This window comes from Anastrepha obliqua, chromosome 4, assembly GCF_027943255.1.
Source record: "Anastrepha obliqua isolate idAnaObli1 chromosome 4, idAnaObli1_1.0, whole genome shotgun sequence".
In the NCBI taxonomy this organism is placed as follows: Eukaryota; Metazoa; Arthropoda; class Insecta; order Diptera; family Tephritidae; genus Anastrepha; species Anastrepha obliqua.
Window position 1 is genome coordinate 80911658 of NC_072895.1, and position 26512 is coordinate 80938169.

At 35.5% G+C, this 26512-nt stretch overlaps 1 protein-coding gene across 3 annotated transcripts in view; it reads left to right on the forward strand.

Moving 5' to 3' along the window:
* LOC129245949 (neuropeptide CCHamide-1 receptor) overlaps positions 1–26512 on the forward strand; it is a 49306-nt gene that overhangs the window by 13026 nt on the left and 9768 nt on the right. For all 3 annotated transcript variants that reach the window (XM_054884404.1, XM_054884405.1, XM_054884406.1), the window contains 4 exons: positions 14890–15116; positions 15280–15383; positions 15547–15759; positions 26360–26463. In XM_054884404.1, coding sequence (XP_054740379.1) covers positions 14890–15116; positions 15280–15383; positions 15547–15759; positions 26360–26463 — 648 coding nt within the window. The remainder of the gene's footprint in view (positions 1–14889; positions 15117–15279; positions 15384–15546; positions 15760–26359; positions 26464–26512) is intronic.

The following is a 26512-nucleotide window of genomic DNA, read 5'->3' on the forward strand; positions in this document are numbered from 1 at the left end:
GTGATTTTGGCCGCGCCGCCAAAGTTCATGGATACCGAATTGGAGGAATTGCTCGATCAAGATCCGGCTCAAACGCAAGAAGAGGTTGCAAAAACTTTGGGAGTTGATCAATCAACCATTTCCAAACGTTTAAAAGCCATGGGAATGATCCGAAATTCAAATTTCGAAAAAAAACCGCACGAACTTATTCATAGACCTATTAGATAATAGTCAGTTGGAGGTATTTTTTTTAATTTGCGCAATAGTCCTGTCAAAAGCCTTAGCCACGTTAATATAGACCGCAACACAATAATTTTTGTTGTCAATTTCCTTTTGTATCACGCCTGTTGCTGTGTAAGTAACAAAACAATTTGCCATAGCTCACAAACAACGACTAAAAAATCATGTCAACGACGCAGCATAGAACTTACTATACTACTACTTCGGTTGAATTCTTCTGAAAAACGTTTAAAACGTGCAGCGGTAGCAGACTTTATGTAGAGCGAATAGGTTACGAATTTTGGGTTCCGATTTGATGAGAACAGGTTTACTAACTACCTCTATTCTAACCTATCTTTTACCTTCCGTTACTTCTCGGTTTTCCCCCTTGACTATCTACCCTTTTACTTTCCAGAGCTTTAAATACAATGCGCTTTTTAGCCTGAGTGGTTTAGGAGTTACCAAATCACTTGGTGCTTCTTAGCTCAACCTTTGAAATTTAAATTTCATCCTTTTATATATCCTAGGTGCAATTTTGTACGACGCTTCTACAAAATGAATAAGAATCGTTAATAAAAAAAAGTTGCCTATGACGTAGCAGCGAAAGTTACTCTCACAATTTTGCTTCGGCTGCTCAGATCATATTATCTACCTTTCTTAAGTCTATAACTTCATGCAAAACTACTGCTGTCAAATTGGTAGTCTTCACATCGAGCTCTTTGCTTCGATTCTCGGCAGTATTGCTTTATTTTGTTTCTGTAAATCCAGCGAAAGCACCTAAGCGCTAAGTAACAAAGCGCCGCGGTGGCAAGCCTGGCAATTTAAGCGGTATCAGGTAAAATGATAAACAGCTGTTTGACAATTGGCATTTAGCATTTGAGAATCAGGCACGAAGTTTAAGTTTACAACTTAAAGAAGTGAAGGAAGTAAATATGTACAGTTAAAAATTTAATATTTCAAGAATATTTACTTGAAGTGCATGAAACGAGGGTAATTTGCAAATAGTTCGGCTACTGCGAAAGATCTTTACCAAACTAGCACAAATAAATGAAAAAGTCGTTCACAGCAAAACTCATTTCCGAACTGCCGACTAACAAACCACCAAAGTTTTGAAATTTGTGTGAGTACCCCTATTATGTTTACTGGAGGTCGATTCTCGTTCTGTGTAAATGTGAAATGAAAAAGTTTTTCCCCGTTTTCATTACACTATCGATTCGCATTACGTGAAAAAATCAAAAGAAGCGGCAAAATATTTTCATATGAAAATTGTCTTTTCAATGGCAATTTGTGTGTGAAAAAATGAAGAAGGTGGCCCGTGGCAAACGTGCAAGAGCGAGTATAGTTGAGTGTCTAGAAAACTCTATTTGACCGAAAAGCTTCCTAAAATTTTGTTGAAAAAATTGAAGAATTCGATGAAAACACGAGATGTTTTTTCTTAACTTGCACAAAGCTTTAAACTAGGATTTATATAGTTATTGTGGTAGAATGAATTCTACTTCTATAAAAGTGAATATCAAATCGAGTCTTTGATCTCCTTGCGTTTTCGACTTGATTTTTAAGTTCTTGAATTAAACTGCCTTTTTTAATTTTTTAATTCACACTATATTCTAGCTTTTTGTTCATTTCGTAAATTGAATTTAAATTATGTTTCCGTATTTATTTGAAAAACTGTCATAGGCTAATATGATAATTTTTCAGATCTTTTTTAGTAACAAAAGCACTATCAAAGTCTACTTTTCTCCGCACACTTTATCGGGTGGAGTTCTAGCTGCAACGTGCGGAAAGTTGTTTGTGGGCGTGCGCGCATTTTGTTGGGGGTTTGCTAAGGGACACCCCCTTACCACCAACACCAACTAATATATTAACTTAATAATATATAAGGTTGTCAAAAAAGTCTTGCGGTATTTCCGCAAGCTTGTCTTTGCAAGCGCGTAGTTCTAGTTGTATTCGTCGAATCGGTTCACGCTAGAGCTTTTTGGAAAGCTCTTTTCACGTGCTAACACGTGTTTGATTAATTGTTGTTTGCTTTTAGTCGTTCGTGAGCTATAGCGTCGCAAACATGGAGCAAAATAAAGAGAAAATACGGCATATTTTACAGTACTACTACGATAAAGGCAAAAATGCATCTCATGCTGCCAATAAAATTTGTGCAGTTTATGGGCCCGATACAGTTTCCATTTCCACCGCACCATTTCAACGTTTTCGTTCTGGTGCAGAGGTGATCGAAGATGCGCCACGGTCCGGAAGGCCTGTCGTCAAAAATTGCGATAAAATCGCTGAATTGATCGAAAGAGACCGGCATAGTAGCAGCCGTAGCATCGACCAAGAGCTGGGCAAGAGTCATCAAACCGTTATAAACCATTTGAAGAAGCTTGGATTCAAAAAGAAGCTCGATGTATGGGTGCCACACGACTTGACGCAAAAAAACATTTTTGCCCATATGGATGCATGCGAATCGCTTCTGAATCGCAACAAAATCGACCCGTTTTTGAAGCGGATGGTGACTGGCGATGAAAAGGTGGTCACTTACGACAACGTGAAGCGCAAACGATCGTGGTCGAAAAGCGGTGAAGCTGCCCAGACGGTGGCCAAGCCTGGATTGACGGCCAGGAAGGATCTTCTGTGTGTTTGGTGGGATTGGCAGGGAATCATCCACTATGAGCTGCTCCCCTATGGCCAAACGCTTAATTCGGACCTGTACTGCCAACAACTGGACCGCTTGAATGCAGCACTCATGCAGAAGAGGCCATCTTTGATCAACAGAGGCCGAATTGTCTTCCATCAGGACAACGCCAGGCCACACACATCTTTGGTGACGCGCCAGAAGCTCCGGGAGCTCGGATGGGAGGTTCTTTTGCATCCACCATATAGTCCGGATCTCGCACCAAGTGATTACCACCTATTTCTGTCCATGGCGAACGAGCTTGGTAGTCGGAAGTTGTCCTCAAGAGAGTCCTGTGAAAATTGGCTCTCCGAGTTTTTTGACAATAGGGAAGCGAGCTTCTATAAGAGGGGCATTATGAAGTTGGCATCTCGTTGGGAACTCGTCATCGAACAAAACGGCGCATATTTGACTTAAATCGCATTATTATAACCAATTTTATGAACAATTGAAAATTCAATAAAAATACCGCAAGACTTTTTTGACAACCTTATATTAAGTTAACGAAAATCAATTAAACATGAAATATTGTAAAAAAAACACCGGACCACCTGTATGCATCTATGAACAGTTAATATTTATAATTAATATTTCTTACCAAAGAAAAGGAACTTATTTGAGGTATTTTTATTTCAAGCATAAATATTTTGGTACAATTCAAATACCTTTAAACAATAGTTTTAAACTAATGCAACTTATGAACAAATGTTTTTGTTAAAAACGAATGGAAAAAAATAAATAAACATGAATAAATTTTATCATTGAAAGTTACTGGCAAAAGCATATTCCACTGCTTGCAAAAGTTGTCTTTTTACAATGTTCAAAATATCACGACTTGAAATATTTGTAGGGGAACTAACGTCAGCGCTATCAACAAATTCCTATAAATAATAAATTATTTTCAAAATATTATTAAATTCGTCATCATCATCATGAACTCTTTGCTCTAAATCAAGCAAAATAATTTCTTGCGGCATATTTTCGTCAAATTTACTCCAGCTTCAAAACAAATGTCATTTGAAATTTGAATACCGTACTTGCAAAAGTTTCGTGGCTACAGTGAAAATGGAACACTTTTATCATAGCAGAAACGAGCATCGCAAAATATTCGTTTGTGAAAAGACAGAGTGCGAAGTGTCTGTGAAAACGATAATTCTTTTCACTTCGCATTTACACAGAATGAGAATCGATCGCCTGCTTTACTTTTTACTTAATTTTCACAAGCGTGGCAAGGCGGCCTATTTGTATGTATGTAAACAGAAGTAACAAACAAAAGATTCCTTTTCCTTTTTTGCGCGCCGTGTCGGACGATTAGTTTTAGTTGGCTCCTGGCACTACAACTAACTACAACAGCAAATCCGTTGCCACGACAGTCGGTTCTACGTTACCTGAACGACCCGGATTTATATCCGGCCAAAGACTGTCACTCCAGCAGCATTCTTCGTACATATTATGTTGCTACAACAACAACAACAACAGCAAATTAAAACGCTCCATGAAAATAACTACTTATTTTCTAATATTTATAAAATTCAAGTCAGTCCCACATATAAATTTAAATAACAATCATTAAAATCTCCTTACTACTAAATATGACGAGATGCAACAATATTATTTATGCACCTCAATTGTCTTTTAGTTGACGCATCGGTATTACATACTTCTACTTCTATGTCGTTTTTACTATTTAAGCTGAGTCGAAAGAAATATTTATAAATGAGTGTACTTAAATACCTATGTAATGCGAGTATTTATTCCATCCTTAGCAGCTTATTTTCGTTCTGCTTTGTTATTTTCCGTAATTCAGTTGAGCTTATCAAATGCAATAAATATCCGAGCGTCAGCAGAGAAAACCGAAAATAGTCAGTAGTCAGACGCAAACGAATATTTACTTTACTACCGATGATTGCCGAAAGTTTCAGAAGTATTATAATACTGACTATCTGTCAATAAATGTACATTAAGTAGGCTAAAAACAAATTTCCCATAATCTGATTGATAATACTCGTAGCTATTTAAAGAATGTTGTTCTCTAGAGGCCGTCGAAGCTAAACTGTTGATCGGTATAGGAAAAAAATGTTGAGTGGTCAGATATGCGTATACTACATACGATACATGCATATGTGCGGTGTGCACATATTTAAATATTAGATATTCATTATTTTGCCACAATTTAACTTGAAAATATCTATACTATAAAGGTGAATGTCTGTACGTTGTCCGCGCATCACTACGAAACGGCAACACCAAATGACTGAAAAATTTTTATACATTCATATTTTCATCCAATGAAGGTTATAGGCATGTTTTTATGATGGAACTCCCTTCCCACAGCCCCTAGGCCGCGCCACCACTCTCATTCGTCACTAATAATCGAATATTTGCTTAAATGTAATCTAAAAAATCTTAGTTTTTCCTATTTCCCACTATTTATAGCACACTCTAGACTTTATAATCCGCATAAGCTGTTCAACTATGACCCAAATGCAAAGTTCAGAAACCGTTTGAGACAGAAAATTAATAAAAATAATTCTTCTTGATATTTCTCTGATTTGTTGCTTTTATTTTATTCAACGAGGCATAGCAACGGATGCCGGCTATTGTAATATTATGGTTATTAATAAAAAAATATTTTCTATGAAATTATTGTTTGTAATTCTTTTATATACATATCCTAAATCCCTCAAAACTATTCCTACGCGAGCGGGGCCGCGGGTTAAAGCTAGCAGTATATAAGTAAACGGGTTTTAAATATATATTTTTATTTAACCCTAAAATAACTATTTCAAGAAGTTTAAATCTACTAAAAATCTTTTGTATTTTGTTAAAGAATATAAACGAACGTTAAAAAATGTCAACTATTTGAATACATCTCACTAAAATTCATAACATTGAGTTGAATATTAAATCAAATCCCAAAACCTTCTGGAACTACTAGAATCTAGTATTATTATATAATAGTCAAGCGCGAAGCTCAAGTGAAGCTTTAAATTTATTTTCTGAGTTTTTAAATTTACATAATTGGAAAAAATATTTTATCATAGCGATACATAAGTCTGCAAGTCGGATGCCCAAAACTATCACCCGATCAACAAAATCTCTAGTATACCTAAACTCTTTGAAAAACTGTTTAATGATTTGATTATATTCAAAATTTCAGATCTCATATTGCCTTATCAGCACGGCTTTGTTAAGAGAAGATCTACTATTATGAATTTAAGTTTATTCGCAATATTTGTCTTAAAAAAATTTGAAACACCTAGCTTACTTAAGAGAACAACAATAATAAAAATATGTATATATAAATATAAACTATATAAAATCTGGTGCCATCAAGGTTACCTCAGGCGTCCCATCTCGGGCCACTATTTCTCTTAACCTTTGTTAATGACATTCCAAATATTTGCGTTGTCTGATGTTTGCAGATGATTGGAAGCTATGTGTAATGATAACTTCGTACCTCTTAATGCTGGTAAATGCCAGGACTTGTCCTTCAGTAGACGCAAAGTTACGATTGATTTCGATTACAAGTTAAGCACTACCACCCTCACGAAAATGTATGAAAAGAAAAATTTATAACCCCCAATTTAAATCGAAAATGTCGTTTCCCAAACATATAGACTTTATGATTTCCAAGCCTATATCTATGCTCGGTTTTATAGTAAGGAGTTCAAAGAAGTTCCACGATCTTTCTACGCTGAATAATTTTTATTTTTTTCTTGTCAGATCATTGACATTGCAGCATTATCTGGTATCCATTCTATAGGGGTTAATCTTCAAGAATTGGGAAGGTTTAGAAACGTTTCACTAGATTTGCAATTCATTCCCTTCGTTGGCTTTGTAGTTTGCCTGCCTTTTGTTAGCATTGCCAACTTTAGAAGAAAAATTTCATCGGTAATGTTTATGAGGTGCATACTTGTAGTCACGAATCTTATCAAATGTCACTTCTTACTGGAACTAACACTTTTAATTATCCCACTCGTAACCTTAGACTCTCCAATATGTTCCATTTACCTTATTACAAGACAAAGTTTAGTCGTAATGAACCACTTACACGTTGTGAAATGCAGTCTATCCAAATTTGTAAAAATTGAGGTATATTCTCTAGCTCACGAGAGACTTTCAAGTCAAGTCTTAATCTGGGGATACACTTTTTGAGTTGTGACTAATGCTAAGCTTTAAGCATTAGTAATCTATTGGAGTTGAGCTTTAATTCAAGAAAAAATAAATAAATAAATAAATTTTGTTGATGAAGAACTTGGTCTTCTGTGCAACTTTTTTTCTGATAGATTTGGCCTTGAGCTTTGAAACTATTTTTCTTTGTCTTGAGAATATTAGTAATGCTTTACTTAAACTGCCGTAGCCGAATGGGTTGGTGCGTGATTACCATTCGGAATTCACAGAGAGATCGTTGGTTCGAATAAAATTAATAAAAACATTTTTCTTATAGCGGTCACCCCTCGGCAGGCATTGGCAAACCTCCGATTGTATTTCTGCCATGAAAAAAGCTCCTCATAAAAATATCTGCCGTTCGGAGTCGGCTTAAAACTGTAGGTCCCTCCATTTGTGGAAGAACATCAACACGCACACCTCAAATAGGAGGAGGAGCTCGGCCAAGCACCTAACAGAAGTGTACGCGCCAATTATTTATTGTTTTTTTTTTTACTTAAACTGAAATCTTCCTCTCAAACTTATGCTGAGTTTTGATAAAAAATTGTCCAATCTTGGTTTATCCCCTGAAAGTTATATTCAAAAAATCTTTATAGTCGGGGAGTTTCATTGACGCATGGAAGCTCTCTTACATTACGCAATAAAAATGACGTTAGAAATTATAGGCCTATATCAAAGCTAGCCATTATTTAAAAAAAATTGTGAGCACATGGTTAAAGCGAAACTAAGCACTGCGGTTATATCTTTAATTTTTCCAAACCTTAAAACAATTTGTTTAAGCCCCACCATTGTAGCGTGTGTTAATAACAGTATATTTCCATTCGGTAGTACACAGGTTCGAAGCTCGCTGTAGGCACGAAATAGCGAAATAATCGAGTAAATGCTTTCTGAAAGTGGTCACTCTCGGTAGGCTGAGTACTCATATAAAATCATGTGCCGTTCGGAGGCGGCATTAAACTCTAGGTCCCTTCATTTGTCGAACAACAACAAGGCACTCACCATAAATGGGAGGAGGAGCTCGGCCGAATTCCCAACAAAGGATGTAGGCGCCAATTATGTCAGGGTAAAATTTTCAAATGCATATCTAAACTTGTGTTCTAATAATAAAGTCACTTTATATTTTTACAATATTCGCAATATTTTATTCGTAAAGCTTTTATAAAAATATGGAGCATTGTTTAATAAAAACCTTATAAGTCAAAGTTCCAAAGTTCGTACACAAGTCAAAAAAATTAACAAATTTCAAGAAATTATCATTAACATTTATAATCGGAATTTTTAGAAAATTTCTGGGTATGCAGTTTTATAGCCTATTCCATTTTAGTAAAATAAAGTGTAAGTTTTAGGGGGGAACGCCACTGCGAAAATTCAAAAAAATCGCTTTTTTTGTTTTTGCATAAATTGTTAGTATAACTTACTCAAGAAAATGTGGTAAAAAAGCAAAATTCGCTTTATTCCCGATTCTATGTGCACTTAAGTGAGCACCCGTCGGCTCGGCCCCGTGGCGCTTACGATACGATGCTTTATTTCAAACGTGGTTTTCTCGAAACGACTTTATTTGATACGGTGGCAACGATTTCTCGAAGACTAATGAAGCGATTTTAATTTTGTTTTTTTTTTTTCAAAGTTGTATCGTTGTACGTAGCCGGTTTTCAAAATTTTGAAAATAACTATTTTTTTGGGCCTGTTGAAAATCAAAACAATGGTGACAAAAACACATTGAAATTCAATTTTAACCACCATTTGGTCAAAAAAAAAAACGGTTACCTACAACGAGAGCCACTATTGTGTAGATTACTAAAATGTCTGGTTTTTTGATTTCAGATGATTATTCACTGCTGTATCGCTGCCACAAGATGACGTCATATTTTTTTAACTCGTTACGTCCATTTACATAAATTTGTAAATTTTCAATATTTTTTAATAAAAATTTACATCAACATAGTTTAATACATATATAATAAATTGCCTTTGTGCGATCCTCGAATAATGATTTCTACTTACAAAACAAAAATTCCCAAAAATCGACTATTTTTTGACCCCCCACAGTAGCGTTCCCCCTTAAAGTCGCTAAAAATCAGGTATAATTTTGGCCAAATTTTTTTTCTTGTTTTGCATTTTCCTCTTTTAAAAGCCTTCCGAACTTGTGTCATATATGAAAAAAAATTCTTAAAAATGTGTAATAACAACTTTAACCTAACTTTATCTGCAAATTATTTTCTTCTTCGAATTGAATCTACTTTATGAGTTATGTCCATACTTATATTTAGTAGAAGTGTGTGGTTTTTCCCTCAACTCCTAAGTATTTACGGTGATGAAAACGTTTTCATTAACGACGCTATTCGTTTTATTTCTATTTTAGCCACATTCATTTTGGATTACATATTTTCCAGTTTCGCTCCAAATTTTTTTCTGTTTTGATTAATGTCAGCACAAATCTGTAACACTTGGCAAAAACTTTAGGTAATAAACTACCAGCAAAGATATGCAGTGTGCCCCTACGGCCATACAATTTAGGGGGGAGTGATGAATGAAAATTTATGATGAACAATTTGTCTCTTCACATTGTAATTGAGAGTGATATCGTGTGCATAAATTGGCCTTAGACCAAATGAGTGTCGGCACTAGAGCTTAAAAACTTTCCCGTATACCACCATGGCAACAACTTATTGTAATTCCTTTCAGTTCACTGCAGGCATTCAAATTAATAAGTCAGCTGGGGAAAGTACATTTAGAGCAATGATTTGGGTTCCATATCTGACAAACACACACTGTATGGTTATTTTGTAGAGAATTTAGGCGATATACTTGTATCAGGTGTTTTTTTAAGGGCTTAAAATGATAATAAAAAACAGAAATGTTGTTGGATTTTTTGGTTTTCTTAAAACCTTTTAGTTTTTTTATTTTTTCATAATTTCATCGCATTTATTTTTTGAATATGATATCCATTCGTTCAGTCCAATTTTGTATTACTTTTTCTATTAAATGTAGTCGTATGGCTTGTACGAGGGCGGATCAATAAGTCCGTGAATTTTGGAATAAAACATAGACTTTTTGATAAATAAATTATTTTATTTTTCAACGTAGTCTCCTTTGAGTTCTATACACTTTGTCCAACGCTTCTCCAATTTTTTTATCCCTTCCAAAAAATATGATTTATCGAGGTCCTCAAAATAGGCCTTTGTTTGCGAGATCACATCATCATTGGAGTCAAATCTTTTTTCGACCAAGCCATTTCTTCAGGTAGTCACTCGGAGCCAAATCTGGAAAATAAGGCGGATGAGGGAGCAATTCATAGCCCAATTCATGGATTTTTGCCATGGCAACTGCACAAGTGTGCACCCTTGCATTGTCTTGGTGAAAAAGAACTTTTTTCTTGGTCAAATGAGGTCGGTTTTTTTTCAAAACGTTATTGAATCGGTCCAATAAGTTTTCATAATATTCCCCATTGATTGTTTTTCCCTTCTGAAGGTAATCAATGTGGATTATCCCGCGAGCATCCCAAAAAACAGTCGCCATAACTTTATTGGCTGACAAACCCACCTTGGCCTTCTTTGGCGCCGATTCACCCTTAGAAACCCACTGCTTCGACTATTGTTTGGTCTCTGGTGTGTGGTGATGGATCCTTGTTTCGTACTGGGTTGCAAAACAGTGCAAAAACTCCTCCATATTGCGATTAAACAACGCCAAACCTTCCTGTGAAGTTGTTACACGTTTGCGTTTGTGGTCGACTGTGAGCAAACGCGGCACCCATCTTGCGGAAAGCTTACTCATGCTCTGGTGATCATTCAAAATTGAAACCACTGAACCATGCGAGATCCCTACGGTTTTTACAATCTCTCGCACTTTCAATCTTCGGTCGGACATCACCATATCGTGAATTTTTTCGATGGTTTCGGGTGTAGAGACCTCAACTGGGCGTCCACGACATTCGGCATCTTCAGTGCTTGTACGGCCTCAACGAAATTCAGTAAACCACTTTTTTACCATTGAAATCGATGGTGCAGAGTCCCTATAGTATTTATCAAGCTTAACTTTGGTCTCGGTAATGGTTTTTTTTCGCAAAAAATAATGCTTAATAAGCACGCGAAATTCAGTTTTTTTCATTTTCTCCTCAAATTACTGGGTAGTCTGATAAAGGAAGCTGTAAAACACAAACTAACTGACGCAGCACGTTCAAATTTTGGCAGGAGTCAACTGACAGATGCCTGTTGACAGGAGCAGTATTTCTTTTTCAGTAAAGAGGTCAGAAATACAAAAAGTCACGGACTTATTGACCCGCCCTCGTACATTGCAATAAATCGATTGTCAAGCGCGCTGTGAAGCACGTCGTGCCCTTTGGTTGGAACCAAATAACGTCGATGTTTAGCTGAATAATTTTTGGAATAAAAATTTTAGTCAACATGGCTCGATAGCTCTAGCTATTCACCGTAACGGCAGCTCCTACCTCCATTTCGAAAGAACTAAGGACCAATGATGCCGCCAGCGCATGACCTTTGCAAACAGATTTATTTTTTTGTTGCCAGCTGCCAAACCATAGTAATCGATATCTATAGTTCTCATGTAAATAAAAAAACACCCGATATATGTAGTACCATTTCATATGAAAATACATAAACACAAGCAATTGTATCAAAATATATTCTGAATATTTAATTCTACGTAAAGCTCGAAATGTAATGGGATGAAGTTAAAAAGGTGGAAAAGGTCATTATACTGGTGCACATTCATAAGTATTCTGTTCCAAGGAAGCACATGAAATAACTGAATTACGAATTTTAAGCAATTTACATCATAAAACTCAATTCCGAGTAAGAATTAGTAATAATATCACTAATGTACTATAAAAAGAAAAAGTCGAATTTCAAAAAACACAAAGAGAATAAATCCCATTAACAAAACTGCGCAACGAATTTCTAACTTTTGATTTTGTCTTAGGTCCCATTTTGGGATTATTTTTGCTTGATATACTTTAGATATAATAATAATAAATAAATACAAGTTTTCTATCCGATGTTAATTCCCATATAAGTCAAGCACGAAATCAAAATTTCCTTACAAACTTCGACATTTACTGATGTCCATCTTACTTGGTAATGCTTTTCTTCGCTAAAGATGCTGGCCCAATATAGGCTGGCTTTGCTGCTGTACTTGTTTTACTTGGCTTTGAAAACTTTTATGGCCAAATGGACGCTTCGAACGCTGTCATAACAATCAGACGATTCGTAAAAGGAAAACGGAAACAGAGATTTTAACAATACTACGAATTTTCCTTTAATAGTAAAAATGTGCAAGGCAAAACTTTAAAGTACATACAGACAACAGAAATCTACATTTTTACTGTTATGGTTGATCTCAGTGGTTTTGAACCTCTTCCGATTTTTATATATTTGATAAGGTTAGAATTTATTTAGGCCTTTCCAGTGTCGCTAACCTGTATTTTCAAGACTTTCAATCCATTTTGGTTTTCGCGTTATCACCCGCCTACCTGCTAAAGTGCGTATACACGAATAATATCGCAACTAGCGCTCCGGCCGATTCCAAGTTCTTTACTGCTACTCCAACTATGGAGTATGAAAATTTGATATACAGCGGCAACCGATTCGACCAAGAGTTCGTTTAATTTTTTGTAAAATCTCCCTGAATTGCATGAGACAGAAATAGCAATCGACGGAAAGATTCTTTGGCTCAATCAATACGGTAGAATCAATTTTGTTTTATTTGCGGAGAGTATAAATGTGACACCGTTCGTAATTGAGGCTTACAAAAATTACTTTGGTCACCTGATGGAAATGAAAAATTAGCCTTGGTATCCTCAACAGGCATGCAAAATATGCCTTGAGTCTCTATTTGAGTACGAAACTGCTATGGTCTAGAAGGAACTTGTGAGCCACCGCGACGACGTTAACCGGAAAAATCGAGCCAAATGGGAATATCCTTGCATACGGTCGGTATATAGACGTGTTTAGGGCCCTAGGATATCAACTTTTTTCACAAGAGGAGCCTATGTATTTGAAGGCGAAAACTGATTGTAGGGTTAGTGACTTTCAATGTGACCTGGAAACGCCGAGACCATTTAGCCAAGATAATTTAAACGAGCTTTTCAGAAGTTTGGGTCTATCAAAGTCTACTTCTGAACTTTTGGCTTCTAGGCTAAAAGAAAGAAACTTAGTAACAAAGGAAACTAAATTTTCTTATTACTGCACAAGAGAATAAAATCTTCTGAAATATTTTGCTGAAGAAGATGACTTTTTGATTTTGTAAAGATATACCTGGTTTAATGGCTACAATGGGATTACAAAATAACGTTTCTAATGAGTAGCGTTTATTCATAGACTCATCAAAACGGAGTCTAAAATGCGTTCTGTTCCACAATCGTGGGTCGTTTCCTATTGAACATTCTACTCAAAAAAATAATGTACAACTCTTGTCCTTAGACAAAATTAAATATGTGGAATATAACTGGTTTATAGGTATGTGTCGATTTAAAAATGGTAAACTTCCTTCTAGGCCAAAAAGTGGTTACTCAAAGTATCCCTGTTCTCTTTGCTTGTGGGACAGTGGAGCTAAAACACAACATTGAATTAAAAAATATTGGCTTACTCGGGAAAAGCTTGTTCTCGGTCAACAGAACGTGATAAACCCACTTCTAGTATCAAAGGTTCGTACAATTTTACCCCCGTTACACATAAAGCTAGGGCTTATAAAACAATTTGTGTCTTGGCAAAAACGACTTATGTGTCATATTTTTTTAACAAGAGCTGATACTGAAATTGCAGTTACAGATTTGAAATCTTCATAAAAAATTGGACTAAGATCATGTGTCATAACCCAATCATCAGACATGCTGTTGTGCAGTGTAATAATTCAAACTCTAATAACACAGTGTGACAATTTTCAGGTCATCGGCTCGGGCCGAACCAAACCAATTGCAAATGAAAGTACTCATGTGGAATAGTAAAGCCCCATCTGGGTTTTGGTCTACCGGGTCACAATTTTTTACTGTGTATTAAAGTTTCGCAATATTGATCAAATGTCATATTAAATAATATGGTAAATCCAGTACAAATATTGATTTTTCATAAAATTCGTTTTAGAAGACTTTTATTAAAATTCAATGATAATTTTTTTGTTGAACATTTTAACTCGTTGAATCCCACCGTTATGTGACTATTTAACTCATTTTTTCATAAATTGTTCAAAATTCCTCTTAAACTGGATATTAAAGGGTGGTATGTTCTACAAAAAGATTCCTTGGAAAATTTCACTAGGGGTTGTCAAAGACATTGTTGCTGTCGCACAGTGTAATAATTCAAATTCCAACGGTAGAAATAATTTTAGAAAACTTTGCTGAAATTTATTTTTTTTTATGCGACTAAATGGCTTAATTTCATCTATAGTGATATGGATTTAATGCATTTTCATATAAAAAAGTTTTTCTTTTTGTCTTATTATTCATTTTTCGTAGAACAGTGAGGGAATTTCATACAAACCCCGACCCCCTCGAAAACAAATCCTCGTTGCGCGCCTGTTTGTATTAATAATAAAATATGTATAAAAAACGAGATTCAACGGTGTGAAGCGAGGTATATTCGATGATTAAATATAACACAAAATAAATCGACAACCTTAGTAACCAAGTGCAGTATAAAAGTATGTAGGAAGTTTTGTCTGCATGAATTCAGTGAACGACGCCGCGCGGCGCCAAACTCAGCTGCACCAACTCATTTTTCCTATTTTATTTTCTTACCAATATTCACATTTTTTTATAATCCTTTTTCCTATTTTATTTTCTTACCTATATTCGCATTTTTTTTATAATCCTTTTTCTATCAACTTTAATTGCGTTTATTTCACAGTTATATTCTCTCCCTGGCGATTGCTGACATTCTACTCATTGTCACCACGGTGCCACTGACCTCTACAGTCTATACGGTGGACTCATGGCCTTGGGGCAGCTTCCTGTGTACGCTGTCTGAATTTATTAAAGACGTATCGATTGGCGTTTCTGTTTTCACACTTACTGCGCTGTCTGGCGATCGGTACTTTGCTATAGTGGACCCACTAAGGAAATTTCATGCACACGGTGAGTGGAATACACTTACAATTTCACTTCCATTATCTCACCTCTTGCAACGAGAATATACAACATGGCATACATGCAAAGATATATGTACAAATATGTGTACGGTTGCAAAGTGGGGTCGAAAATGCCAACATAAATAAAATCACATCTCTCTCCATTGCAGGTGGCGGCAAACGTGCCACACGTATGACCATCGCCATTGCTGTGTTCATTTGGTTCTTGGCCATTATCTGTGCTATACCTGCGCTCTTAGGCACCAATGTTAAGGTAAACAAGTTGTTCTGGTCTACTAGACTGCTGCTGGCACAAATACATCTTTGCATACGTACAGACATATACATAAATACACACATCCATACATACATACACACATATTACAAAGAAAAAAACAAAAAATAATTCCATTCTTTCTTTCCTTCCGTAAAAGCAGAAACTCGAAATCAATAGCAGCAAATCGTTCTCGGTGTGCTACCCCTTCCCCGAGGAGTGGGGCGTGCAGTATGCAAAAATTATGGTGATGATGCGCTTCTTGGTCTACTATGCTATCCCCTTAAGCATAATCGCTGCTTTTTATGTGCTAATCGCGCGGCATTTGGTGTACGCAGCAAGTGTGCCCGGCGAGATGCAGGGAGCGGTGCGACAGGTAAGTCGGAAATTACAACGTCACTTCACACTCAAGTGCTCTTCCCAAGAGTCGCACCCACACTCACTTAGAAGTTTGTAATTTTGTAACAGATCAAGCTCGTGCTTCACAGTCAGCCAACTGTAGGTGGGTAACTCGGTCAAGTGGCATCATTAATCATGAGCCGTGAATGGTATGCGATACTTGCACTGACAGATTGTGTTATAAAAAGTTGTAAGACAAGCCGCAGGTTTCCTCTCACTCTAACAAATTCGAATTTGTAGGTGTAAGAAATTACATAATTCCCACTTTTTTGTTTGTAGAAATTTAGAGGCGCCAATGATTAATTCATTCAAGAAATTACAAGTCAATCGTTAAAAATGGAGGGTCACGTTTCTCTCATACACACAAACGCCAAAACTCATTCTGTACTAACTAACCAACCCACGATGTAAAAGGTGGGTTTATGCAAATAAATTAGCAAAGTATTTCAAAACAGCGAAGACCCGAAATGCCACTGTTGACCCTTATCATGTTTTTCTTTTGGCTGTGGACTGAAAATTCCTCCACTCAGGCTCTTATACTAATTTAGGAATAGCCAGTTAGCTCAACAAATTTTGCAAAAAGGCTAATTTGTGTGCGTTTAAAGAGAGGAAGAATACGTTAAACTTTGTTGCTCATTTAAGAATTTCAAAATAAAGGGTATTTTTTAGACAATTTAAGTAACGATTTAAATAGAACTTTAACGATTTAACGATTTTAACGATTTAAATAGAACTACATTCATATAAATAGAAGCTTTTGACATTTCTGATCAATATCATCTGGCAAATTGCACAGCGTTTGAGTACTCCATTAACTAAGCGGAAAATGTATCAACACAGATATCCAGTAGATATAATTGAACTAATAAAAGAAAAAAAAATCAGAAAAAGATGGCAGACCATCAGGTCCCCATCTCTTAAAACTGAATTAAACAGGTTGACCAAAGTGGTGCAATGCAAGATGCAAGAGCACCAAAATAAAACATTAAATACAAAACTGCAGAACTTAGCTGCGCAGAAAATTTCGGATTCCTCACTTTAGAAAACTATGGCTTGCATAAAACGGCCAGTCTTGGGCATTCCCCAAATCAAACATCTTAATGGTAATCAAGTATGGTAAAAAGCGATCTGGATAAGGCCACTTTGAAAATATATTTGAAAAGGATTGAAAAGGAAAGCTGTTTCTTGTCTCCTCACTCTGTCTAAGAATCTCTTCAAATTTTAAATTGTGCTATTAATGATGGTGCCAAGGAAATTTCAAAATTAAAATTAAAGACAAGTCCAGGGCAAAACTTGATCACAGCCGGTCTGCTAAAAAATGTATCACCTAAAGCATTATAATAAAACTAATTTTAATAATGAATGCATGCTTGAAATTCAAATTTATACCAATGCACTGGAAGATTTCTGACATTAAAATGATTCCAAAGCCGGGAAAAAACCTCAATGAGGTCACATTCTACCGCCCAATAGCATTACTTTCAGTAATCGGAAAGCTGTTTGAAAAATTATTTTCCAAACGCCTAAAGCAAATAGTAGAATAGAAACATTTAATACCCTCTCACTAATTGGGTTTTCGAGAGAAACATTCCACGATCGATCAAATACATCGCTACGTATACACCATTGAAGAAGCTATAGAAAACAACCAAGTTTGTTCAACTATATTTCTTGATGTAATTTTAAAGCCAGTATGGACATACGGCGTTCAATTGTGGGGATGTACAGCTGCTTCAAACATCGAAACCATTCAACGACAACAAAATAAGATGCTCAGAGGCATGGTCAATGCTCCTGGGTATGTAAGGAATACCGATCTGCACAACCATCTGTCGGTGGAGAAGTTTGTCAACATTATATATATCTTTACTACAAAACATGAAAAAAGGCTGGAAGAGCACATAAGCCCGTAAACTTCAGCACTTAGAGAAGCCATGTATACAAGAAGACTACGAATAACCAAGCTTCGGGACTTAGTGGCCAACGCGTCGTTAGTTATTTTGTACAGTTTTAATTGTTTTTGTATGTTTTAAATTAGTTATATCGAAAAATATTACTTGTTAGCTTTGCTAAGCTATTTTTTGTTATGTTTCACTAAAAAAAACCAAATCTGGCAAATTGCACAACTTTTACGAACTGCGAAATGTATTTCTAAAATCAATTTTTAGGCAAACATTTTCACAGAGCACTCTGCCCAGTTTACATGGACACTTTTGACGCAGTGATTTTGTGACTAAGCAGTCACAACACATTTATAGAGACAGTAATTCTTGGGTGATTCACAGGTGGAAAATGCAATGTCTCGCGTGATTTGCATACCGAAGACTCATTTAGTTCTTATTTTTCGAAACTCGAAGGCACTACAAACAAATGATTTGCGATAGGTAATATCACTCGCCAGTACTTAATATGGATAAGTTCGTGCGGTTTTACAACAGATGGCGTAACTTGATTATTATTCCATCGATCCACATTTCCAAACATTCATTGGAGAGCTACTGTCGTAAGGCACAAACGTCAGTATAAGTTTTTTATTTGAAGCGTAAACAACAATATTTTTACCACACTTGAAAATGTCGAATTTCGTGCCAAATAATGTGTTTTTGCGGGGAATTCTTTAATATGAAGAAAAAAGCAGCCGAAAGTCATCGTATCTTGGTGGAAGTTTATGGTGAGCATGCTCTAGCTGAGCGAACGTGCCAGAAGTGGTTTGCACGCTTTAAAAGTGGTGATTTTGGCCGCGCCGCCAAGGTTCATGGATACCGAATTGGAGGAATTGCTCGATCAAGATCCGGCTCAAACGCAAGAAGAGGTTGCAAAAACTTTGGGAGTTGATCAATCAACCATTTCCAAACGTTTAAAAGCCATGGGAATGATCCGAAATTCAAATTTCGAAAAAAACCGCACGAACTTATTCATAGACCTATTATAAGGAAGAAGTTTTGGTGAAAGAATCATTTCTAGTAATATATTTGCAAATCGGGTACCTGGTTCATATGATTTAATTTCATGACATTGAAGTTAGCGGTGTCACGTTACTAGTCTGTATTAATAAACCCGCTACTATTAAGTCCAAGGCATATACTGGCAAAGTTGACTCAAATTTAGACCAAATAAGTGGTTTTTACAACTCACTATTGAGGAAGCCAAATGCTTGCTGATGAATTCAAAATACGGGCTCTCCTTGATTTTCATTTATAGGGCGATTCTATGTCAAGTGATCCAAGTATTTTGGACATGTCGTTAATTTTTATGAAATCGTTTTATTTGTAGGCTTGAGTATATTAATTAGTAAACTGAAACGAATTCAAAGAAATCTAATAACTTTAAGATTTATTCAAGGTTGAGAATTTTGGAGTTTTTTAAACTGAAATATATGCGGATCAAGAAAATTGTTAGTATGTATATTAGGATGAAATATACTTTTTTGGTTAAAGGTTTTATTTCTTGTTTAAAACTTGTGGAAAAAAACGGGAAACATTTAGTATAATGTAACAGTCCGAAAAAAAAGTTTTAAAGGGGGGTAGAGGGTTATAGTTAAGTAATTTAATGATAAAGTTGTTAATTTAGCGAAAAGTTGTGGTTGCCATTACACCTGAAACAAAAACGAAGTTCGTATGCAGAGATATTCAGCGGATGGTTGATTGTAAATCTGCAGTATTTTTGATGTAATTTAAAATTGAGAAACATTTTTGAAAATATAAACATACAAAAAAGTGTTGCAGGAAGAAATTCGGAATAAAAATAATGCGGTTTTCTGGATTATATTATGCACGTATTTAACTCATCGAAACTTAAAAACAATGATATTAAAGGTATCGCAAAAAATAATAAAGTAATTAAAAATCAAAAATTACGGTTTATAAGTATAGGTATTGTATTGCTTCGATCAGTCTTACCCGGAGAGTCCGCATGCTTTTTATAAACAGATTTCTCCACAAAGGTCGATTATCATGTCTGCAGAACAAATAGGGTAGTTGTAGTTGTCTTTATTAAAAAACTCGTTTCCTTTCAAAAAAATAACCCTCATCAGCTCAACTCCGGCTACGCAATTCACAGTATATTTGGGTAGAAATCCTTTCCGCGTTAAAACCATTGAACCCAAAATTAAAACGTCATATGCGTGCGTGTAGTAAGGAGGCACCATCATTAACACTGAACTGAAATACTTCATTTTTGTTCATATTTTTATTTTCATTTGCAGGTATCCGGCAACACTATACTGTTGTCATCCCAATGCATTTTTTTCGTGTTTATAATTGTAAAGCGATTATATGGGTAAATGCATTTCCATTTAATTTTATTAAAATAATTCGAATACAAGTATAAAAATAGGTTAGAACACGCATGTGAGTGTATAATTAGTGAAGTGTGGAAAAATATATATTGTAATGTGCCAACTATAATGAAGCTCCCGAGGGCACTTTGAAAGCAACTAATTACCAAACTATTATTTCCCGAATAATTGGGAGTTATAAATATTGTTCCTGAACCACTCCCTAACATCTCCACCAAGTTTCATTAATTAAGACATTATAGTTTGCCTGAAATTGCCAATGTTAGATTATAGCAAACCCCAACCGGAAAAACTTTTTGTGCCGTTTTTTGAAAAACACCCTGATCCGTAACCCTAGTGGCGATGCTTCTATCGATTTTCAAACGGATTTTTTACTGGTTCGCGATACATATATTACATATTTGAATACAATAATAACTAAAAAGTCATGGGAATCTCATAAGCCGATATCTACAGCAGCGCAACTTAATATTAATTATATTTTTAATCGTGGCAGTAAAAATAATATAGGAATCCTACTATGAAACTTTCAGGGACTACGGAGCACAATCTTAGCTACAAGCAAGGCGAATTGAGTAATGAAGATGGTGTCTTCCCAAAAGTGTGACGTCAGGCTCCTTAACAATAGATAGCAAAAGAAACAAAACAAACAAAAAAAGGAGACATTAATGTTTGTGAAAATTCAGTGAATAGCTTGATAATACTGTGATTCGTGAAATTTAAACTAAACAAACTAATGAAAACGAAATGTCGCGTGTTAAGTTGTGAAATCACAAATGAATATAAAACCTCCAAATGCATTTTTTGTTTTTTTGCGTTTGCAAGGATATGTGTGTGTGTATAATTTGTTGTACCTGGTAGTTTCTATAGCTTTCGCCTACTCTTTCTCTTCACACACTTTGGTTACATAAATAGCGACCATTGTACGAGTATCTGATGTGAAAATCCCTAAACACTTCGCTGTTCCACTCCTGATTTTATTTTTATGTATTTGAGCCTTATAATAAAATTTCCAGCCTTAACATAAAATTATTTATCTTTTAAATAAGAAACCCGTAGTTGAGAAAACTATCAGTAGACTTATGGTACGATATTTTTAATTAATAAGGGTTCCATGGCTTTTTCCGTTATAAAACGTTTCCACAGCAGTTTACTTTTGGGTTTGCTGCCGCCGCGGTGGGTTTAAGGGCAAACACCAGCCAAAATATTTTTCAGATGCCATAGAAATATCAGAACCCACACCCATTTCAAACCCATTTTTCACAGCCTGTTTGTTTTGGATTTGCATGCATTTTAATATCAAATGATGGCAATAAATAATGTTCATTTACGTGCTTTTTCCCTTTTGCTGTTTATTCTTATCGAAAAATCCTAACAATAGTTGTGTTCAATAACCGAATTAGCCCTCACCAGCCGTCAATCCAAATCAGCCTAAACAAAAATTCTCTCGCAAAGAGAAGAATAAGTAAAACGGTTAACGAACGGAAAACTTCCCATCATCTGCAAAAAACGATTGTATAAGGCAAACGAAGTGTGTTAAAAAATCATTAATTTAATTTTCGAGCTGCAACAAACCAAAAACAAAAAAAAAAAAAAATTGACTCAACTAATTGAAGTGCAGTTTTTTGCTATAAACCTTTAGAAATACGATTTTTACTCTGCATTAATCAAACTTATCAATTATTTCCTCTTTCTATTCAAAATTTTAAGCAAGGACATTTTTCCAAACGATTGCTGTTTCTCTTCTCTTACATCGTTTTTAAAGGAGAAAGCGTTACCAATTAAAGCTCTCCTCCTAATCGACAAAGCTCCTTCCCACCCAAATGAAGCTGAACTGACAACTGAGAATGGGCAAATTTCGGCAATGTTTATTCCACCAAACGTTACTCCCCTCATTCAACCGATGGATTGCAATAAAAATCACTAAGTTGCATTACAGAAACAGCCTTCTAGCTTCAATAGCAGCGACAAAGTCTGATTTGCTCGAGTCGTTGAAAAAAATTAACTTAAAAACCGCTATAAATCTTTTAGATGCGGCTTGGTTTCGTGTTGGTGAAGCAACATTAGCTAAGTGCTGGAACAGTATTTTAAATTTTGCGGAAACCATAATGATCCCGGAATGATAATGGGAAGCTGAACTTCGCACCTTGATGAGCAACACCGTCGATCTCCTTAGTAGTTTAAATCCTGAGGTTCGTTCGTGTTCGCAGATATGGTCAATGATATGTATGTGGGTTGTTGAAAAAACTTTTTTTATTAAAAATTTCAGATTGAATTCACGTTACCAGCCATTCACTGGAGAAAATTAAGCCGACTGAAGAAGTTGAAATTTTCAACAAGGCGTTAATATGGGCTGGTCATGAAGACGTCAATCAAAATGATATGAGTGTGCTAAGACGGTTAAGGGAGAACGCTGTGCTTCAAGTTTTAGAAAAACAGAAGATACAAAAAAAGATGACTGATTTTTTTAAATAAAACCATCGTATGACTTTATTTTCTATTAATATGTAATGAAAATATGAAAAAAATGTGAATTTAATGGGAAAAAATGTAATTACTTAGTCTTTTTGGGCATTCCAAAGCGTGAACACTTAAACCTGTTAACGTGAACTGCCTTGGTTTGAATTAGTTCATGTTGTCGAGCGTGGGCTGTAATTCCCTTCCTTTTGTTTGTTTATTCATGGAGGCTGACGACACAGCGGATTCGGAAGCAGGAATCTTGTATTCTGTCATCTTTGAGGTACAAGTATTAAGGATAAAAATTTGAAGAAAAAATTTCTGAACAGGATGTTTTTCCAAAAAGATAAAAAATATTTGTACCCAGAACTTTTAAATAAAAAAAACTTGTTATAAATATTTTATCCTAAAAATAAAAAAAATAAAAAATTACAAAAAGGTTACAACCGAAAATATTTCACTTTTAATAACTTCAGAGCATACAATTTTAATTGTTGCTTGGCCTGCTAATTCCCGCTTAGAAGAGTTTGGCACACAGCAAACATAAACACAAACAGCAGTCGTTTGGAAAAATGTCCTTGCTTAAAATTTTGAATAGAAAGAGGAAATAATTGATAAGTTTGATTAATGCAGAGTAAAAATCAACTTTCCAAAGGTTTATAGCAAAAACCTGCACTCAATCAGTTGAGTAAATTTTTTTATTTTTGGTTTGTCGCAGCTTGAAAATTAAATTAATGATTTTTTAACACACTTCGTTTGCCTTATACAATCGCTTTTTGATGGAGGAAGTTTTCCGTTCGTTAACCATTTACTTATTCTTCTCTTTGCGAGAGAATTTTTGTTTAGGCTGATTTGGATTGACGGCTGGTGAGGGCTAATTCGGTTATCGAACACAACTATTGTTAGCATTTTTCGATAAGAATAAACAGCAAAAGGGAAAAATCACGTAAATAAACATTATTGCCATCATTTGATATTAAAATGCATGCAAATCCAAAACAAACAGGCGGTGAAAAATGGGTTTGAAATGGGTGTGGGTTCTGATATTTCTATGGCATCTGAAAAATATTTTGGCTGGTGTTTGCCCTTAAACCCACCGCGGCGGCAGCAAACCCAAAAGTAAACTGCTGTGGAAACGTTCTATAACGGAGAAAGCCATGGAACGCTTATTAATTAAAAATATCGCACCATGTTTAGGCTCAAATACATATAAAATAAAATCAGGAGTTCAACAGCGAAGTGTTTAGGGGCCGATTCTACATAGGATTTTCACATCAGATACAAGGGTCGCTATTTGTGTAACCAAACAATGGAGAAAATAACATCCGCGGTTGAAAACGGTTTTATTGTTTTTCAAAACGTTCTGAGCGCGTTTGTGGCAAAATATTGGGTTGGGAATAAGTCTCCATCCTTTCCTAGCCAAAGTTACGAATTATTTAAACAATTAAATAAAACATTATATTATGGGAAGTATGTGCCATTGGAAGGTACAACTTTACTCCATCTTTTAGGTAGCATACGGACTCCTCTGACGAAAAATTCAAGTTCTTTTGACTTGATCCATTCTTGAGCCAGCTTGCCATGATCTCGTAAGAAGTGAACCTCTCTCCAATTAGAGCTGACCGCACTGATCGAAATATCGGAACAGATGGCAATCCGAAGATGCAATATCTGGAGAATACTGCAGTTGGGGCAAGCTTTCTCAATTCAGTCCCTCGAATGATGACATCCACAGGACTTTTAATATAGCAACAGTAGACGAAGAGACCAAAAAAATAGCAAGAAGCCACTTTGAAAAAATACAGGAACACAATAATGCAGAAATCAACAAACTTCTGGAAAGGAAAAAAAAACACTAAAAGACGCTTAAAGAGAACTCGACCAAGCGACTTAATGAATGCTAGGAAATAATAAATGTGCAAAGGGGTTAAATTGCTGTTATATTTTTGTACAATTGTTTGTATATTATTTCGTTTATTTTAATTTTTATCGCTTTGGCACTGGTCATTAAGCGATGTATGTAAGTCCTGGCCAAATTGTTAAGCAACGTACTTAAGGGGGGGGTAGGGTCACAAAATCGAAATTTTTTTTCTTCACTCATCTTATAGTAAATCATTTCAAGAATGTTGTGTCAAAATTTTAAGTGGATCGGAGCAGAACTCTCAAAGTTATAGCCTTTGTAGGCACTCTACCTCGAATGCGGAGCATCGATAATTTTTCAGTCATTTTTTCAAACGCGTTTTTCCCGAAACGACTTCTTAAAAGTCGGTGCCAATCACAACTCCGAAACTATTCAACCGATTCTTTTCAAATTTGGTACACGTTTTCTAAATCAAAAATACCTCCCCCCCCCCCCACTGTTTTTTTTATTTTTTTTTTAAGGTTGTTTTTCACTTACAAATATGGCGAAATTTTTCGCCAAAAATGCTCGTTTTACGTTTTTTTGCCACCAAAACTACAAAAATGAAAAAAAAAAATAATTTTTATTAATGGGGGGGGGAGCATTACGTCATACTTTAACTGAAAAAGTCGACTTTTTTAGTTTCAGATGATTCTACGACGAATGCCGATTGGCACCGCAGAGCACCTCTCGAAAAACATATCTCCAAAAAAACTCTGTCATGGGCTTATTTGTCAATATTTTATTATTAATATTTTTTAAAAACTTATTGAAAAGATGTACAATAACATGCAACTTATTTTATTAAAGTATCCTAAGCCATATTTCTGTAAAAAATTCAAAAAAAAAAAATGTTTTTTTTTAGCGCTAAACCCTACCACCCCCTTAATGTCAATGGACAGATGTATAAAATAAAGGGGAACAAAAAAAAATTTTTATTATTCAAAATTAAACGCTGAGTATCGCACATCGTGTTTCTTATTCGTCTTCGGAAAACTCAATTTATTGTAATTTATCAATACCTAGATATTACTGCAAGCAGTAAGAAGGCGTTGTTCCTAAGCAATGACAGGTGGGCATTCTCACTACTTAGGACTGGTAGCGGCAGGCTAATCACCTACTCTGTCAGAAATCAAATAGATTACGCAACAAACGCAAGACTGAGTTTTGTCGAGGTCCTGTGCCCCCGAGAGGAGTAAACAAAAGAAAAAAATTAGAGTGCATACATATTTTAAGACTTTAATTTCTAAGATGCAGAAATTAAACCAAAATTAACCTCTAAAAAAGCGTTAAAGTCCAAATTTTTATTTTCATTATAAACAAATTGCCGAAAAGTCTCCCGAATATTTCGGTGTGCTATAAACAAGTAAAGTAAAAATAAACCGGCTTCAAATGGCAAGCCCAAATTCAGTGCAGATTCAGTTTTTCCACTTCCACCATCTTAAAATACTCGATACTGCCAGTCTCGCTATGCGGAATTTAGATGCGCAAAACATAAGAGATTCGTTGAATTTCGGTTATTTGAGAGTTTATACTTTTCACTTGCGCTCAAATACAGTGTGCAATTATACGGACCATTGCGTTTGAATTTTTATATGGCGAAATGAGCTTGCAAAAACTAAGAAGCAAATGCTTCGACACGCTGATAAGCAAGGAAATCAGATATCAATTCGCTTAATACAGTTGCCGCTTTACCACCACCTCGATAGATACGAGTAACATACCTACATACATACATCTTTTAAAAATTGGTTGCGGTTTAATTAGGTCACCTTGTATTTTAGTCTATTAAAAATGAGATTGCGTATGAAAACTTCGCCTTCGAAATTAGTTTGCTTTGCTTCATTCAGTTTAATGTTGATGAAGTTTTATATTTTATTTACGTACATACATATTTTATAGCGGCATTTCGAATCGTTACAGGTGCGCGCACGTCGAAAGGTGGCTGTGACGGTGCTTGCATTCGTGCTTATATTCGGGATTTGCTTTTTGCCCTACCACTTCTTCATGATTTGGTTCTACTATTGGTAAGTATAGAGAAAGTTCTAATAATAAGACGAAAGTCAACTTATTATG